Here is a 17,455-nt window from a genome sequence, read left to right as displayed (position 1 = left end):
GTCTGGTCATGAATGGTTTGCACATTCAAAACAAAAGTGATGATACTTTTACTACTAGTTTTATTAACCAACAGGCACACAACACAACAAAAAAAGTGTGCATTATGGACCATAAAAGTGGTAAAAAAAATAATTTATTTCCATCCTCAACTGGTCCGTGAAGCATTATGGGATGAGGTCGTCTCCGCCCTCTCGCCAGGGGGAGTGACGTCAGACAAGTTACGTTTTCAGTAGGGGTGGAACAAAAAAACGATTCGACCGAACCATCGTTCGTCAAGGGGAGCTAAACGACCGTATCGGTTGCGAGTGAGGCTTTATGGTTTTCATAACAATAGCAAGAGTTCTGCGCCGTGCTCTACTTGTTTTGTTTACATTTCAGTAGCATCACCATTCAAGCTACTTCCGTGTTTCCGTGCTCGCGACACGGCGCGCGCGCGCGCAACGAGTGACAACATACAAATGGAGACAGTTAGCAGAAGCCGGTGCCGTACATCTCGGTATTTCCCATGGCTATCGAGTCCTCTCGGTGCACTTGTATGTCCCGGGCCGGCGTTGGTACTGCGCGCGAGCCAAAAAGAATAACTCCCGTGACGATCCAATGCATGGATTCAAACGACACAGGTATGTCCCACAGCCAACACTATGCATGTAAAAAGAAAAATATTTTATATAAAAGATTTCTTAAAACAAGAACTATGGAATCTGAAACAAAGTATAAGACCTATAAAAATAAATTATTAAATATTATACGTATAAGGAAGAAAGATCATTACCATGCATTACTAGAGCAGAATAAAAACAATATGCAAGAAATATGGAAAATACTAAATGATGTAATTAAAAATAGATCTAAAAAAATAAATTATCCAGAATATTTTATAAAAGATAAAAACAGTGTAATCGATAAAATTTCAGACATAGTCAATAACTTCAATGAATATTTAGTTAATGTGGGTAGAAATTTGGCAAATGAAATTCCAGAGACAAGAAATAAACATGAAATAGATAAGTACGTTGTAAATAATTCATCCACTATGTTTTTAAATGGTGTTAATGATATTGAAGTATTAAATGTTGTAAAAACATTAAAAAATAAAAAGTCTACCGACTATTTTAATATTGATATGACACTGGTAAAAAGTATTATAGAATATGTTGTAAAACCTTTTACATATATTTGTAATTTGTCTTTCCAAACTGGTATATTTCCATCAAAAATGAAAATAGCAAAAGTAATTCCTATTTACAAAAGTGGTGATAGACATATATTTAGTAATTATAGACCAATATCATTGTTGCCACAGTTCTCAAAAATTCTAGAAAAATTATTTTTATATAGACTGGATAATTTTATTGAGAAACATAAGATTTTGAGTGAATATCAGTACGGTTTTAGAGAAAAACGGACCACCTCAATGGCAGTCATGGAACTTGTAGAGGAAATAGCTACCAACATAGACAATAAAAAATTTACTGTTGGGATATTTATGGATCTAAAGAAAGCATTTGACACCATAGACCATTCTATATTAATGAATAAATTAGTGAAATATGGTATAAGAGGCTTAGCATATAAATGGATAAAAAGTTATTTGGATGATAGATATCAGTATGTGCAGTTTAAAAATACAAATTCAAAACAATTGAAGATTACTCATGGAGTTCCTCAGGGGTCTGTGCTGGGCCCTAAATTATTTATATTGTATATGAATGATATCTGTTGTGTCTCGAAAATACTCAAGAGTGTCTTGTTTGCGGATGATACAACTTTCTACTGTTCTGGAGACAACTTGAAGCAGCTTCTGACTACTGTGGAGTATGAATTAAGTACAATAAAAAATTGGTTTGATATGAATAAATTATCATTAAATTTAAATAAAACCAAGTTCATAGTTTTCGGTACTAGACCAATCACTCATCAAGTTAAAATTAGGGTGAATTTAATTGAAATAGAAAGGGTGTATGAAAATAAATTCCTTGGAGTAGTTATTGATGATAAATTATGTTGGAAACCACACATAGAAAATGTTAAAAGGAAAATGTCAAAAATCATAGGGATACTCTATAAAACCAAGGAGGTCCTGAACATGAATTCATTATATACATTATATAATACATTATTATTACCATATTTGACCTATTGTGTGGAAATTTGGGGAAACACATATAAAACAAATACTGACACTGTTTTTAAATTGCAAAAAAGAGCCATAAGGATTATTAATAGATCAAAATATACAGAATCAACACATCCACTATTTATTAAATTAAATACAATGAAATGTTATGACTTGGTTGAGTTTAAAATAGCACAAATAATGTATAAAGTATACAATAATCTACTCTGCCACAGTACTCAAAAGTTGTTTGAAATTAGAAACTGTCCTTATGATATAAGGGGTACAAGTGTATACAAAAAACCCAAAACAAGAACAAATATTAAGCAAAGGTGTGTCTCCGTTAAAGGAGTTAATTTGTGGAATAACTTGGGAACCGAACTGAAAAGATGTAATTCACTTGTTGAATTTAAAAGAATGTTTAAAAGTAAAATTCAATATTATTATTTAAATCAGATATAAGTTAAGAAGATTGTAGAAATGATTTATTCATTTACTTATTTTTCTTTGATGTATAAATATGAGTGTAATGAAATTTGTATATATGTGTGTTACTAGTGTATTTTTATTTCTATTTTTAATTTATTTTTTTATACGAGTAGCATTATATTTTCTTTTATTAAAAATGTAATTTATTATAAATAAGTGATAGGATATGAAGAATAAGGGGTAGGACTGGATAAGTTTTCAACTTCTTCCTACTCCCTTGAACATATACATAGATATTTATTGGATGTTTCTTTTATTTTATTTTATTTTATTTTTTTTACTTTTAACTTTGTGTTTATATAATTATACGTGTATATGTGCATATGTTCAATAAACTTCAAACTTCAAACTTCTCAGATTAAAAAAACAAAAACAGATGTCATACATTAACCAAAAATGAAAGTGATGACAAAAGAAAAAAAAATTGTTAAATACAAAAATTGTTGATTAAAAAGGGAAATGAACTTTTGGAAATATTTTTGCATATATTAAGTGGTTAAAATGTGTTTGATAGATTTATTGTTCCATAAGGTGGCTTCATATTTCTTTTGGCTGGACGGTAGGTTTATTTCATGTCTTAAATTTATGTTTCTGAAATACTTCACAATGTGCAAATATTCTGTTTAATTGTGTTGGTGTCTGTCTAAAGGTTAAATATTTATATTTAACATTAAATTATCAACCTTTTGTTTTCCTGATCCTTATTTTGAAGAGAAAAAACAAACAAACCAAAAAACAATTATAACTGTCAATAACTACTAATAAATATTTAAACTGATACATGTGTACACACTGGAATAGCGGAACAAACAAACAATAGAGGAATTTAGGGGATTTTCATTTTCAACCTGGATAGATTTTTATTTTTTGTTTTAAAAAAAATATTTACGTTACAAGAAGTCAAGAGAGACTGCCTATTTTGTTTTTCATAAAAAAAAAACTTTATTTTCATGTTAAAAATGCACTTTCAATAAAGTATTTGGAACTCCGTTTCTACTGCATTATTTTTATGTTGAGATGGTGTTATCGGCAGCTGCTGAAAGTAACTAAAAAAGTAACTTTTAATCTAACTTAGTTACTTTTAAAATCAAGTAATCAGTAACGCAATTTAGTTACTTTTAAAACCAAGTAATCAGTAAAGTAACTAAGTTACTTTTTCAAGGTAACTGTGGCAACACTGTCTAGGACTAGTACAATGTTGCTTACCTTGAGTGCTTCTTTGTCAGTGGACCTGCAACTAGTTAGGCTGCTTACGTCGGTGATGGAGCCATTGGCCTCCACAGCCAACGTTTTCACTGGCACTTTCACCACCTTGCCTGTTAACACGGCAGTATTCAACATATCGGTGCTCTGGATGAGAGAAAGAAAAAAACAAAACAGGCCAGAGAGCAGGTTAACCATGTGGATTAGTATAATCATTGGATGAAAAAGGCAGATTAATTCCTGTACTGTGTATAAAGTGAGCGGCTGAATGCACTAAATAAGATCAATAAAGCTACTTAACACAAGGTCAATCACTTTTGCAAAAAGGTTCACTAACTCCCCATCAACAGTTTTGTCATAGCGCAGAGGCCACGGCAAGAGATAAAAGGTTAGGGCCGAGCGGTAATGAAGAGTTATGACTATAATCTCAAATGTTTCCCTCAATACACAGGACGTGCATTGTGCAACCTTGGAAGGATGAGCAACCTGCCTGCGTAGACACCTTTTAAATCCGAGCAAAGTAAAAAGCAGCGTACAGAATTGTGAATAGTTAAGCGATTTTTTGCCAGTTGTGCTTCTTAGATATGATCTGAATAAATGAGCGGCAGTATACGATTTTACGTTTTTGCGGCGACTCAAAATATGAATTGCGGTTGCACGATGTGTCGACGTCGCAAATGATGGCCAATCAAAATGCACGGAAGCTTTCATAGAGCCTTTCATAGGCTTTCATAATTCACATCGCAAGGAGTTAGCTGTCACTTTTTTCCGATAGTCCGGTCCTTGTCAGATTCGGGGGGGAAAAAGAAGCATGAGCACCTGATTACGAACCAGGTGTAATGTGGTGTTATCTGCAGAGCCACTTTTTCAGTGACAATAATAAACCTAAACCTGATTACATTTTTAATCTCCTGAACCGTGTGCCACCTTGTACGCCGCATGAAGTGTATCAATGCTTATCAGCAGCTGCGCCCTCGTCAAGAAAGTCTGATCTGGCTTTATTTTCAAACTTTAACTAGTCCTTCAACATGGATTTACGGCTGCTTTCCAGTTAATAAGATCTCTGCCGTTTTAATTTATTTTCGACGTTACGTCTAAGACGCTAAGGCTGATCAGCATTTTTTTATTTATCTGTTTATTTTTTCCCCTCCTTGTGGACTCAAGTATCAGGCAGCAGTCGGCAGATGTTGCTCGCCTGCTTCACAATCTGAGCTCGGTCGGCTTGACAGCTGCTGACCGCAATTTCAAAAAAGACATGCTCTATTAGAGCCGGCGACGCTGACCCGAACATAAGCTAGAGTGGATCAGGGCTAGGACAAAATCAGTAAAGCAATGTCAGCTCTGTAGGCCACGTCTGCGTTTACAGACTACAAACTGTTGTCGCCTCATTTGCATTTGTTGTATTACATTTTCAAGCATATCCGCTTGGATCCCCGTTTCTTTCAACTTTATCCCCCATTGTGTGGAAGGAAGACAAGCTCAGTAAAGAAACAAAATACCTTCCCACTCAATCTCATTTTCTTGCTGTCTTTTGTTTGCATGGTAGCGATCCAAGTACCAAGACTGAGCCTGAGGTTCTGGTCCCTCCACTGCTTTAAATCCTCCGACTTTCCGACTTGTGCACCCACTCACAGTAATTTCTTCTGAAAAGCACCCCCTTGACCATCTGTCTACTTTTTGAAAGCCTCTTCAGCTACCCTTTCATTTCCGCCGCAGTGCTACCTCTTTCCACCCACCTGAGCAATCCCTTCATCTCCCCAGAGATAAAAATCACTTCAACACTCAAAGGCCACAAGACCAAAACATAAAACTTAGTTCTTTATTATTTGTTGTTCCATAGAAAAATGTTGTTCTTGAGTTTTTTTGTTTTGTTTTTATTAGTAATACTATTTTCCCTCTGTTATTCACAAATATTCTCCAGATTCTACAGAAATTATTTGTGATACTGTAAAAACGGTCGCGTGTCAAACAGGCTTTGTATGGACCACAGCATCAAAACCGTATTGGAAGACACTGTAAAAATGTGTGCTTATTGTGATGGTCATGACTTGAAAGAAATGAAGCATATTTGAGGAAGTAAATTAATACGTTGGCACATACCTATAGATGTGTGCGGTATCAATAAACTGTAGCCATTTAAATGCAGATTGAGTACTTTTGCTGTTAAACATGCAGTAGACCTCACATAAAAAAATATTTAAAAAAGTACTCTTTATTCGACGCAATGACAATTCACTTGAATGGAAAAAAAGAAGCAAACATGACAAACTATAAACATCGAAAATATCTCACTTCACCATTTAGTCGTCAAATCCTTAAGTCCTCTTCAAATGTCTCTGTTATTAGCCTCACGCTAAGAGAATTTATCCCCTGCGTCAAATGCTTGATTTTGTAAGCGGGTATCTACTGAGCGGCTAATAAACAATTGCATAGCTATTATCTATAAGTGCAAAACATCCTCGGTGACTGATATTTTTTCAAAAACAAATTCTATCACTCTCATTTCAGTTTAAATTGAAAAACTAAAGAAAAGCAATCATCAAATCGATCAATCAAGCCTTCTTAGCGAGAGGCTAATAAAAGACGCTTTACAAGTGCCGATAAAGCGCTAGGCTAATAAATGTTACATGAGAGGTGATAGACGGCCCCCTCCCGTATTTGCTCATTTCTCCTTCCCCTCTTACCTAAACAACTACACAGACTGATATCAAACTGCACATATTCATTAGTAATTTGAGAGATTAGTATCAGTACAAATAAACAGCTTCCTTAAAAGCAAATGATATCCTGGAGGAATTTTAATCCAGAAAATGCCACAGCACTGAAAAAGCGCTTGTTAAAATCATCACCGTTATTTATTGTCTGGCTGGTCTTTCTGTGTCTTTCTATGTCTATCCAAAGAACACGACAACGTTCATGGAGTTCCACAGGGCAGCTGTCTTGGTCCTGTATTATTCTCATTTTACTGTACATGCACCCAAACGACAGCAATAAATTCCATCACTTATTGTGTGAATTGGATGAATCATTTCTTAATGCAAAAGAAGACGAAGCAGAAATTGTATTAGTTGGCCCCAAAATAAAACGAGCAAAGTCATCCAGCAATCTGGGGAAACTAGCCTCATCGATTTAAATCCGAGGTGTTAGTCTTGGTGTTGTTTTAGATTCTGATCTTAAACTCGTCCCACATAAATAAGGCGATAAATACATCGTCCTTCCACCTCACATGGCTAAAGTACATTCTGAAAAACTAATATATGCCTTCAAGCAAGCTTGACTACTGTCGTTGTACTTTTTTGTAGCCTCTCCAAAAGTACCACTGAGTAAAAGGTTCAAAACTCTGCTGCTCGCTTGTTAACGAGAACCAGGAAGAGAGAGCACATCAGTCCCATTTTAGCTGCACCACATTGGCTCCCTGTAACGTCTACAATTGATTTCAAGGTCTAGGACTAAATTACTCGACACCGCCAGCTGCCTTATTAACCATCAACCTCCCAAGAACACTCCAATCATCAGCTGCTGGTCTGCTGGACGTTCCCTACAGCAGTCAAAGGAAAATTGGGGACACTGTCTTTGTTACCTACCACTACGATCTGGAAGCCACAAACTTTAGATATCATAGATATTTTCAAAAGGAGGTTAATATGTTTACACTTTAACTGGCTTTTAATAATGACACCATTGCTCTATTGTGCACTGCTTATATACTGCGGCATCCTATGTTTGAAATATCTTTGATGCATTTTATTATTGTTTCAATTTGTTAATTAGATCTGCAATCCTTGTATCAAATGTGCGATAAAAATAATTATCAGCAACATCATCATCATTATTATTATTATTATTATTATTATTATTATTATTATGTTAGAATTGCACACTCTCTTTGGCCTTTTCCTCTCAATATTTGTGTTAATTTGTGGCCCACTATCCATTTTTAAGTGGCCCGCTTGCACAAAAAAAATCACATCTGCTACTAATAAATACATTTTCATATACCGTAGAGCTTTTTTAAATATGTGAATATGAAAATGATCTTAAAAATTGTGATCTTATGACAGATTGCTCCTCTTGGCTGTTTGAAAGTGCTATATAAATAAAGATGACTTGACTTGACTTGACTTGGCTTGACTTTTGGTTCTGAAAGATGGGATTCAGCTGCTGAGGATGACTGATATTTTGTGGTGGGTAATAGGGATGTAACGATATCCAAACATCACGATACGATATTATCACGTTATGAAGGTCACAATATGATAATTATCACGATATTGTGGGGGGAGTTGGAGATATTTAAAAAAGATGACTATATTGTAAACAAAAAAAAAAACAACAAAAAAAAGCTCATACTAAAAGAAAAAGCACAATATTGTACATAGCAGCAATGCATATAAACCACCTACAATCTCTAATAACAATATTGAGGCACTTACCTGGTAATGCAAGCACACATTGATCGCTTACAAGCAAATTAGGTTCCCCTTCATCTGACAATTAGCATAGATTTTAAACATAGAAGGCCAAAACATCCCTAATGAAAATTAAATGGCACTAATAAATTAGCCACTAGAGGGTACTAGAACTGCAGAAATGGAAATCAACATGACTTTTTAACAAATGTGTTCCTTTTAAATATTGTGAACATGACGACGACGATATTGTGGCAGTTTTAATATCACGATATTGCCCTTATCGTGACATCCCTAGTGGGTAACAGGGTCTCGACTACCCCAAAATCTTTTTAAAAATCCATAATGATTTGCCTGTAAAGCTGTTCAAGTAGCAGTTTTTCAAAAACTGATTTTGGTGTACTTCATAAATCCAACTTTAAAAAAAAATAAAAAATCAAAGTGGTTTTTCTATCCTTCTATTTTTCTGTATGCAACCCTTGGAAGAAACAGTTTGGCTGCTCCTGCGTTAATTGTGATGAAAATTCCCCTCATTCACTATTCACATTGCCCACCCCAGCCTGGATATTTTATACAGATAGCAACTCCACAAGGGGGCACAAATTATTAATAAGTAGTAAATAGAAAACATTTCTGGAGCATTTTTTTTTCCATTTGGAAAATGATCTATCCATCTCTAGCTGAGTATCCTCCAATGTTATAGTAGGAGTATATACTGGTAGTTAAAATCACGTTATTGACTCAGCTTGCTTGTAACACTGGATTCCAGGTACTGAAACTTTGTATTGTATCTTAAAACAGTGGCATAACGTAGCAAAGCTGTCTATGTATAACACCATCCGTTTAGCATTCAACCGTAACAGCCTCACAGGCTCCATATAACAAAAATCAACGGAGTGTGTGCCAGGGCTTTTTATGACAATCCCGCGTGAGTCTTATATGCAGCGTGTAATGTGCCAGTGGCTCACACAATGGCGTGTATTTTCTTCTTACCATGACCAGAGGGGCCAGTCCCACGTAGTCTCGCTGGGTGGTGTAGATCCGCATCTGGCCCACGTCCCTGACGTTCCCCGGCTGATCCAGTCTCCAGGAGATGGTGTGAGTCTCAACCAGCTCGGAGACATCTTTTGGCACAAAGTCCAATTGGAGAATTTCAAGAAGACCTCTGTCGGAGAGAGTCATGTTCAAATTGATGCAATGAATTTGAATATTGCACAAAAGTGTATTTACAGTATTTCAGTGGTTCAGTACAAAAAGTGAAACTCTTGTAATGGGAATACAGTAGGTTACAGTTCAAAATAGCAGTCAGTGTTAACAAAACCTTTAGGCTTTATCTCAAAAACACAAAAAGAAAGGAAAAAAAAGACAGGTATAGCCTACTAGAATTACCGGTAATTATGAAATTAATCAGGGACATTTTAAATGGTGGCAGCAACTGCAATAATTCACTTGTTTCGTTTTTAGTTTCCTCTCATAAACATAGTCAATTGACTTGTACAGGTTGGAAGGACCCCCCGCGAACCTTGTGAGGAATAAGCGTTCAAGAAAATGGATGGATATAAAGATATTTTTCTTTATTTACTTAGTTTTGTTTAGGGAGCCAAACCCAATTTTCATGGTAACAAGCGGTCAAAAAAATGGATGGATGGATGGATGGATGGATGGATGGATGGATGGATGGATGGATGGATGGATGTTTCTAGAGTGTAAGTCACATTAATGGAGGGAAAAGTTTAGTGATGATTTATGTGTGGAGATTTTTTATATACACTAATTACCAGTATCTAGATTCACCAAACACATTTAAAAAAAAAATATTTTCAAAAGCCCAATTTCTACCTAATCTGTATCGTAAAGTATTTCATATTCAAATCTCTCAGTTTGTTACTAATGTGTAGTGTTTGCTGCACAGAAAAGTTTTTGGAGCATTTTGCAGCAAGTTCTTCAAAAATTTCAGTGATAATAAATTGGGGCACGATAACCTTGTGCCCTTAGAAGAATGAGGGCATTGACATTGATATCTTTGGATTCAATAGACTAAATAATAACAAAAACCTAAAATATTAGTTAGCTCCAAGCACTGCTGTGCCACCGCATCCCACAGAGAACACACGCCTGAGACCTGTCTTGTTTTCCTCGACATTTAAAATGCAGGTAAAAAGGTTCAAAAGAGGTTTGCACTACTCTGTTTACCGGGCTCAGAAACAAGAAAATATCGACACTAAAAGAACTGGGACTGACTGAGGAAAAACAAACTTATGAGCAAGCAAGAGTGCCATAAAAAAAATCCTACATTGGGGAGTGAGGTGAGTGTGAGGAGAGATGATTAACTCAGCTGGTCTGGCCTCCTTAATGTCGGAAAAAGTAAGCATCAGGACGGAAATGTTTGAAACACTCGTTGAACTGAAACGTAAGGTGACAAAAACTCTCTGCGTGGTCACAAATTGGGATTTTAGTTGCAACAAAGGATAACAAAACAACAGTATTTTATGTTGCCACCAGCTTTTTACAAACTTATTTTGGGCCTCGGCAGCGGTTCCAAATCATCTACGCTCATTAGAATTCGACACATCAAAGTGTGTGAGCTCTAAAAGTTTTCTGTCCAACTCCTCACTGAATTGCGCTCCCATCTCGCAGTGAGCCGCACTCCCTTCTTGTCAGCACATTATTTTGTTTTTGTCCAACGCCTGATCATTTTGCTTTTAGGAAGCCATGTGGAATAGTGGTTAGCAAGCTTTTCCCACAGTTATGAGGTACACTGGTACAGGGGTTTGAATCTTTGCTCTGGGCTTCCTTTACATAGGCTACTTGGAGAGTAGTCGCAGGTCGAGGCAAGCTTGCTAGCTAGCAACGAATTTCGGTCGGCTAGCTAGTGCGGCTAATCACGTTGGGGAGTCAGTGATGATCGCCTTCATGGCTGTGAATAAGATTCTAACAAGTTTCACTGTCACGAAGGGATGGTGGGGAAAGACGGAGAAGTCATGCTAATTGCTAAGCTAACCTAACACTCAAATTAAATGCTTGGATGATCGAGTAAACTTTCGCAAGTCTGGCTGAAATTGCGTTAAAGAGTAGACATCCAACTTGGAACAGCAAAATACATGATAAATGTTCTCAAAATCACATTCTTTTCTTTCTCTTTTTTTTTTTAAACCAATGTAGCTTTGCTAAAAGACGAATAGAATCAATTGCGAAATACTACTGAAATTTATATTTGATGATATTGCCCAACTTGTTTGTAAACAAGAAAATATCGTTTGGCGCTATATGCAATACAAATTTAAGAACTAAAAACAGTTGACTCTATTAATAAATTTAAGTCGCTATATTGTCATATTTTTATTGTTTAATAAAACAATTGCTTCTGAAATGCATTTTTTTATCATATTCTGTTTTTGCTCTCAGGCTGGGTAGATTAAAAGAAGGTTAAAGAGGAATTGAAATGGTTTCAGTATAGAGTCCTGCATCACAAAAAATGTGAAACATCAAAAAGGGGCAGAAGTCTTTTTACATGAAAGCACATGAAAAGCACCGAAAAAGCAAAGCAAATATTGTACAAATACTGATGCAAAGACTATAAATAATTTAACGACGTAATCACAAACCTTACCCTATCAAACAACCAACTGAAATAAAAAAAAAAATTCTATACTCCAAAACTTCAGAAACATGAGTACACTGTCCATCCATCCATTTTCAATTGCATTTGTCCTCATTAGGGTCCCGTTTAATCAGAGACTTGTCTTTAAATGCATATTTTTTGGCAAATTTCACACTCAGCCAAGATTTGAACCCTCAACCTCGGAACTGTCTGTGGGACAGATGTACCAACTATTTGGTCCCCATGCTGCCCCTGCGCAAGACGTTAAAATCTGAGTTATATTTCTAACCAGCTTTTAACATCATTGCCAACGCATTCTACAAAAATAACCCAAAACTGTAAATCCGCTGGTGTTGATGGATGAGGTTAAACAAGTCAACATCTGTGACAGTTTTAGCACCACTCAAGTGAAATATGTTAGACATCAAAGCTGTTCGGGACATTTCACATTCATCACTAAAACCACATCATATGTTAGAAAGCTTTTTAACTTATTCGCTGCCAGTGACGGCTCTCGACGTCATTTTAACTGGGCTGGCTGTGAATGAGCTTTTGTAAGGTAAGATATATTTTCTTAAATAATTCAAACGGAGTCAGGTAGATTTAGCTGCTTTGCTGCAACTGGCCAGACTGTCTGCGCCAGTATGGGTGAGATTGAGAAAAGAAACATAGAAGGGGTTTTGCCCCTTTTTCCTGGAAAGCTTTTTGGGGTGGGTAGGATGTTAAACCGTCCGACATATCACTTCAGTCTCCAGTGTGTGTGCGTGTGTGAATGGATGGGAGGGAGTGTTGTCCTGGTGAGCCCAGCACATGGGACACAACTTGGAATATCTCTCCTTTCTAATCCTCCCCTTCTGAACGTGCAAGCGCTTAAGCCTGGATAACGGAGCCGTGATTATGGATGATTACGGATAAGTGGGTCGGGCCGGACGATGGGTGGTCGGCCGGCCGCTCGCTTGTTCGGTCTGCGTGGGCGGGAGGTTGCTGGGCAGAGATGCATAATGTGAAGCTTATGGCACTAATGTGAGCATATATTATGATGTAAATAATCATTAACTCTAAAGCAAATGAAATTAGAGGCACTTCAGCAGCACGCCGTACTGTGAGGGTAATGGCGTGATCATAATGACGGCATTGATTTTAGAGACATTTCTAAGTCGGTAATTGCCTGTCAACATGTACATAATGAACAGTAAAAGGGTCTCAAGGGGTGCAAAAACTGATAAGAATGTAACAAATCGATTCGGTGTACAAACAACTTTTCCCAAGGAGAAATAAGCAGACATTTCTTAGATAAAATGTTTATTAAATCTGTTACCGCTAGCTCAATGTGTCAATGTAATCCAAATGTAGTGCACCGACCTCTTTGCTGTGACTGCGACCTTTCTCTGGCAAACAACTGAGACTGTGTTCGGGATGACGACTCTGCCGGGCTCTGCCTTGACATCCCACAGCATCGGGTCACTGGGCCGCACTGTGCTGAACGACAATCCCGGCTTGACTGTGGCCCTGCAGTAAACAAATAGATATGAAAACATCGAATGGGAAAGTAGTTGTTTTCTCTTCTTAAGGCTGAAACATGTGATCAACCTTAAGGCCTCCTTCTTTCAACGCATCAAACTGGTGGTGACATAATCAGCGGTGGGCATTCCATAAATATCGATGGAATGTCCGTCAATACGTCATTGACGGACGCTGATTTTGTTGACGATTGACGGGAAACTTATAAAAATTGATGAACTTTGTGATGATGGAAGTGGGTTTTCGTCCGTCAATATAATCATAAAAAAATTAATTTGGCATTCCATCAATGACGCCCACTTCGAATGACATACGCTCATTTTGCTGAGCAATCGACGGATGACGGATCAGCTTGAAATACTGACGATGACGGAAGTGTGTCCCGACTATTGACGATTGCTGAATGACAGACGTTCAAAATTAATTGACGCACCCGCCTGACATTAATGTCCATATTTATATATCAGCATTTCCTCATTGCATTTTTGTCAGTCCACAGAAGTCAAACCTGTAAAGCAGCTTTGCATTGTTGACATGTCAGGATGTCCAATGAAAAAACATCGCGTCTCCTGTTTTTCTTGAAACTGGCTCTTTTCGTCGCCAACCTTTCTCTTCATGTCAGGTTGTGAAAAACACATGACTGGGACTGGGTGACAGGATATCTTTTCCTTCCACTTCTGGATTACATTTCACAGAAAGCCATCATGAGCCTTAGCTATGTTAGCCCATAAGCGATTTTTTTTTTATTTAATGCCCAGGGAAATGAAAAAATAGAGGTCACACTAACATTATACTTAAATGCCAAGTAGGGGGCCATAAAATATCATCGTGCAGGCCACAAATTACCCCCGGACAGAAGGTTTGAGACCCCTGGTATAAAGTGTACCCACGCTCATGACTCAATGCTAATTGTTAGCTGTTTTGCTAATTGGTTAAGTCATAACATCACTACACAATACTGCTATACTATTGTTTATGTTTTTCCACGCTTTTGTCACATTTTATCAGATAGTTATACACTACTCCAAGTCTTTGGTGCATGAAAGTTCATATTTTGGCCAAACTGATCCAAACAAGACTGCAAACAGGCCCAGATCACCTTTTCAAGTAAAGTGAAATTCAACTCTCCATTCCAAAAATTGTGGTTAACGGAACAATTAAATAATGATTAAACAAAATTAGACAATTAGTTTCTCACAAATGGACTGTTAGGTTTTATTTATTTATTTATTTTTCTCCAGCTTGATGTAACCAACAAACAGATGATTTGCAAGCTGCGGGCAGACTGAGAATTAGCATTAATTAGCATTCATTTTTGTTGGCCCCAGGAGAAGTAGGAGTTAATCACATTCAGACACATGATGCAGCACTGACAACGCTTATGATGACTAATATGAATGGAAGCAAATGTCCCGGGGGGGTCCAACAGACACCTGAGTTTATAGAGCAATCAAGCTTCTGTCTGGCTGTTACATCACAACAGTCCTGATGCATTATGGGAATACATCATTGTCCGGGCCGTTGAGCCATATGCGCCGAAGTGATTTGGGAGACATGAAATGATTCCGATCCAAAGTTATGATGTGTGTAGTCACGTGTCATTTTGTCTCCCAAAACAAGCCAATTTCATCATGGCCAGGATTCAGGGAAGAGCTGGAAATGTTCCACAGGGAGTCGAGAGCAGCCCACTCAAGCTTCAGCACGTCTGATTGAATCGTTTGGGGAAACATCGAGGCCAGCAAACAATTGTGTTGCACATCCAAACTGTCACTTGATGACGGAGGTTCTCTTACCAAGAGCTGACACTGAAGTTATGTCTGTTTTCCAAACCATCCTTTAATTCACAATCGTTTTTTCTCTTTCTCTGTCAAACATTTAACTGTCAGAAGAGTTGTTGTTGTTGTTTTTTCATCTTTCTGTAGTGGCCTGAGAGTGCAACATATTCTCATTTTTTAAAACACAAAAACAAACACAAACAAACCACAAAAAAATATCTATCCATCTATCTATCTATCTATCTATCTATCTATCTATCTATCTATCTATCTATCTATCTATCTATCTATCTATCTATCTATCTCTCTCTCTCTCTCTCTCTCTCTCTCTCTCTCTCTCTCTCTCTCTCTCTCTCTCTCTAGCTGCTAGCTAGCTAGCGATGTAATACATCTAGCTGCTAGCTAGCTAGCGTTGTAATACATCTAGCTAGCTAGCTACCTAGCTTATCTATCTATCTATCTATCTATCTATCTATCTATCTATCTATCTATCTATCTATCAACTTAATCTATCTAATCTATCTATTTAACACAAATCACTGTTGCTGCTTTTAACTGTCATTAATGTGCATTTTTTTTTTATATATATTAATTCAAATGGAGTCCAAAATAAAAAAAACTAAAAAAAATACAAACATATGAATATATTTTTGGATGCAATCCAACTGTTTTCTTCATTAGAGTTGTGGGTCAGCTGTGTAGCCTAACCCTTGGCCAGTTGCAGGTCACATATACAGTAGAGAAAAATAACACATTTCTGACTTTGCTCTCAACAAAGGCGGACATTTTGCTCTGCTCCTCTCCCACCCTTATCTTGCTGTTCGGAGTTTTTTTTTTCCTAGGTCCAGAGTGTTCCCCTTTTTTAAATGAGCACAGATTGGTCTTGTTTTGTTGTTTTTCTCATCCTTTCAACCTCATGTTTTCTTGTTTTTATTTTTTATGAAACCCGGGGCGCTAATTTAGCAAACTGCCAGGCTTCTCAATCTGCTAGTCATTGCTATTTTTCTTGTGTTTTTACATACTTCCATCTGATTCTGATATATACAGTACATATGTACAAGGTGTTGCTTTTTTTCTTCAGAATTTGAGTTGAATAAACTATCCACATTTGTAACATTGTCCTCAAAATAAGAACAGTAACAAGCAGTTTGTACTGTACAACCGCATGCATGCACCCAAAAATGTCAAAATGTTTTGCAATCAAACAGTCCTAAGCAGAACAATCAATTAGTAAAGCGGCTGGGTCAAGGTCATAGACAAACTACAGCAAGTAAGCACTGAAATGAACGGACGTACAAACGCTAACATTTCATCCGACACCGGACGAGGGCTGACATCAATTTGTGGATCAATAGGCAATGCAGCCACAGGCAAAAGTTCTTGAAAAATGACAAGTATATACTGCATAAAATGCTTTAATCCAACACATCAAGAAAACAGATTACCAATACATTAAATTTACAAATGTTTAGTTTTTTTAATCAGCTGATTAATGTAAAGGAAAATCTATTTTTTTCCACTCTTAATGAGAGGAGTTGTTTTTTTTAAATACATTTTTGGGAGCAGTAACTCAGTATGTCTGGATCATGAAAGTTTTGTCACTTCTCCAAAACTTCTCAAACTCTTTAACGAGTCACTTTTCTAATGTAATGCCCCAAAGGAGTGCGAGAAGGTATATCTAGTGTACAAGCCCTCACTGTATTATTAGATTAGAATTATGGCTTGGAGTCTGTTTTCCTGTTTGTCAACTGGAGCTCATAAAAAGTATCTTAAGGAAGTACGACTTTCCCGCAAAGGGTTTTAGCGGTGTATTCACTTTTTTCATTTGAAATGTTTTATAATGACGCTTTGTCTTGATTCGAATCACCTTTCCACTCCAAATTAGTGTTTCACAACTTTTATTGCACTACGGCACCCAGCAGGAAGCAGAAAATAGCTCTAATTACGGTATGACAAAAACATGCCTGCTAGCAATTAGCGATTTGTGTATGAGAATGAGCATGCAAAAGTGAATGTAAATAGGAATTTAAGTTAAATTGTTTGATTGTGTGAATTGTTATGACACCTGTGTGATATTGACATATACATGACTCAAACTCTTGGCTTTCTGACTGGACCAAAAAAACAAAAAAAACAAAAAAAAACAAAAAACAAACAAAAAAGGGGATGCCGGAAAAGACCTGCGTAAAAGTGGGATAAAGCAATGGGCCAAGCTGATCTTAGTTAACGGAAACTAACGAAAAAACAAACTAAAATTCAAAAAACAATTTCGCTAAAGAGATACTTGAGTCATTAAGCCATTTTCAGTAGTAAAAATTTTATATTTTGTCTCTAATTAAT

General features: G+C 36.7%; 1 protein-coding gene and 1 long non-coding RNA gene across 3 annotated transcripts in view; one reads left to right on the top strand and one right to left on the bottom strand.

Annotated features, from left to right (window-relative positions):
* Window positions 1-17,455, top strand: part of LOC144002511 (uncharacterized) — a 47,736-nt gene that overhangs the window by 20,666 nt on the left and 9,615 nt on the right. The gene's annotated exons all lie outside the window — the stretch shown is intronic.
* The window catches only part of LOC144002510 (transmembrane protein 132C-like), a 40,232-nt gene that overhangs the window by 13,928 nt on the left and 8,849 nt on the right, over window positions 1-17,455 (bottom strand). Inside the window, exons 3-5 of the mRNA XM_077497812.1 lie at window positions 13,182-13,328; window positions 9,212-9,383; window positions 3,813-3,956 (exon numbers count right to left, since the gene is read on the bottom strand). Coding sequence (XP_077353938.1) covers window positions 3,813-3,956; window positions 9,212-9,383; window positions 13,182-13,328 — 463 coding nt within the window. The remainder of the gene's footprint in view (window positions 1-3,812; window positions 3,957-9,211; window positions 9,384-13,181; window positions 13,329-17,455) is intronic.

This window comes from Festucalex cinctus, chromosome 15 (assembly GCF_051991245.1).
Source record: "Festucalex cinctus isolate MCC-2025b chromosome 15, RoL_Fcin_1.0, whole genome shotgun sequence".
In the NCBI taxonomy this organism is placed as follows: Eukaryota; Metazoa; Chordata; class Actinopteri; order Syngnathiformes; family Syngnathidae; genus Festucalex; species Festucalex cinctus.
The sequence above is the reverse complement of the archived record's forward strand: the minus strand, read 5'-3'. Positions and strand labels throughout refer to the sequence as shown.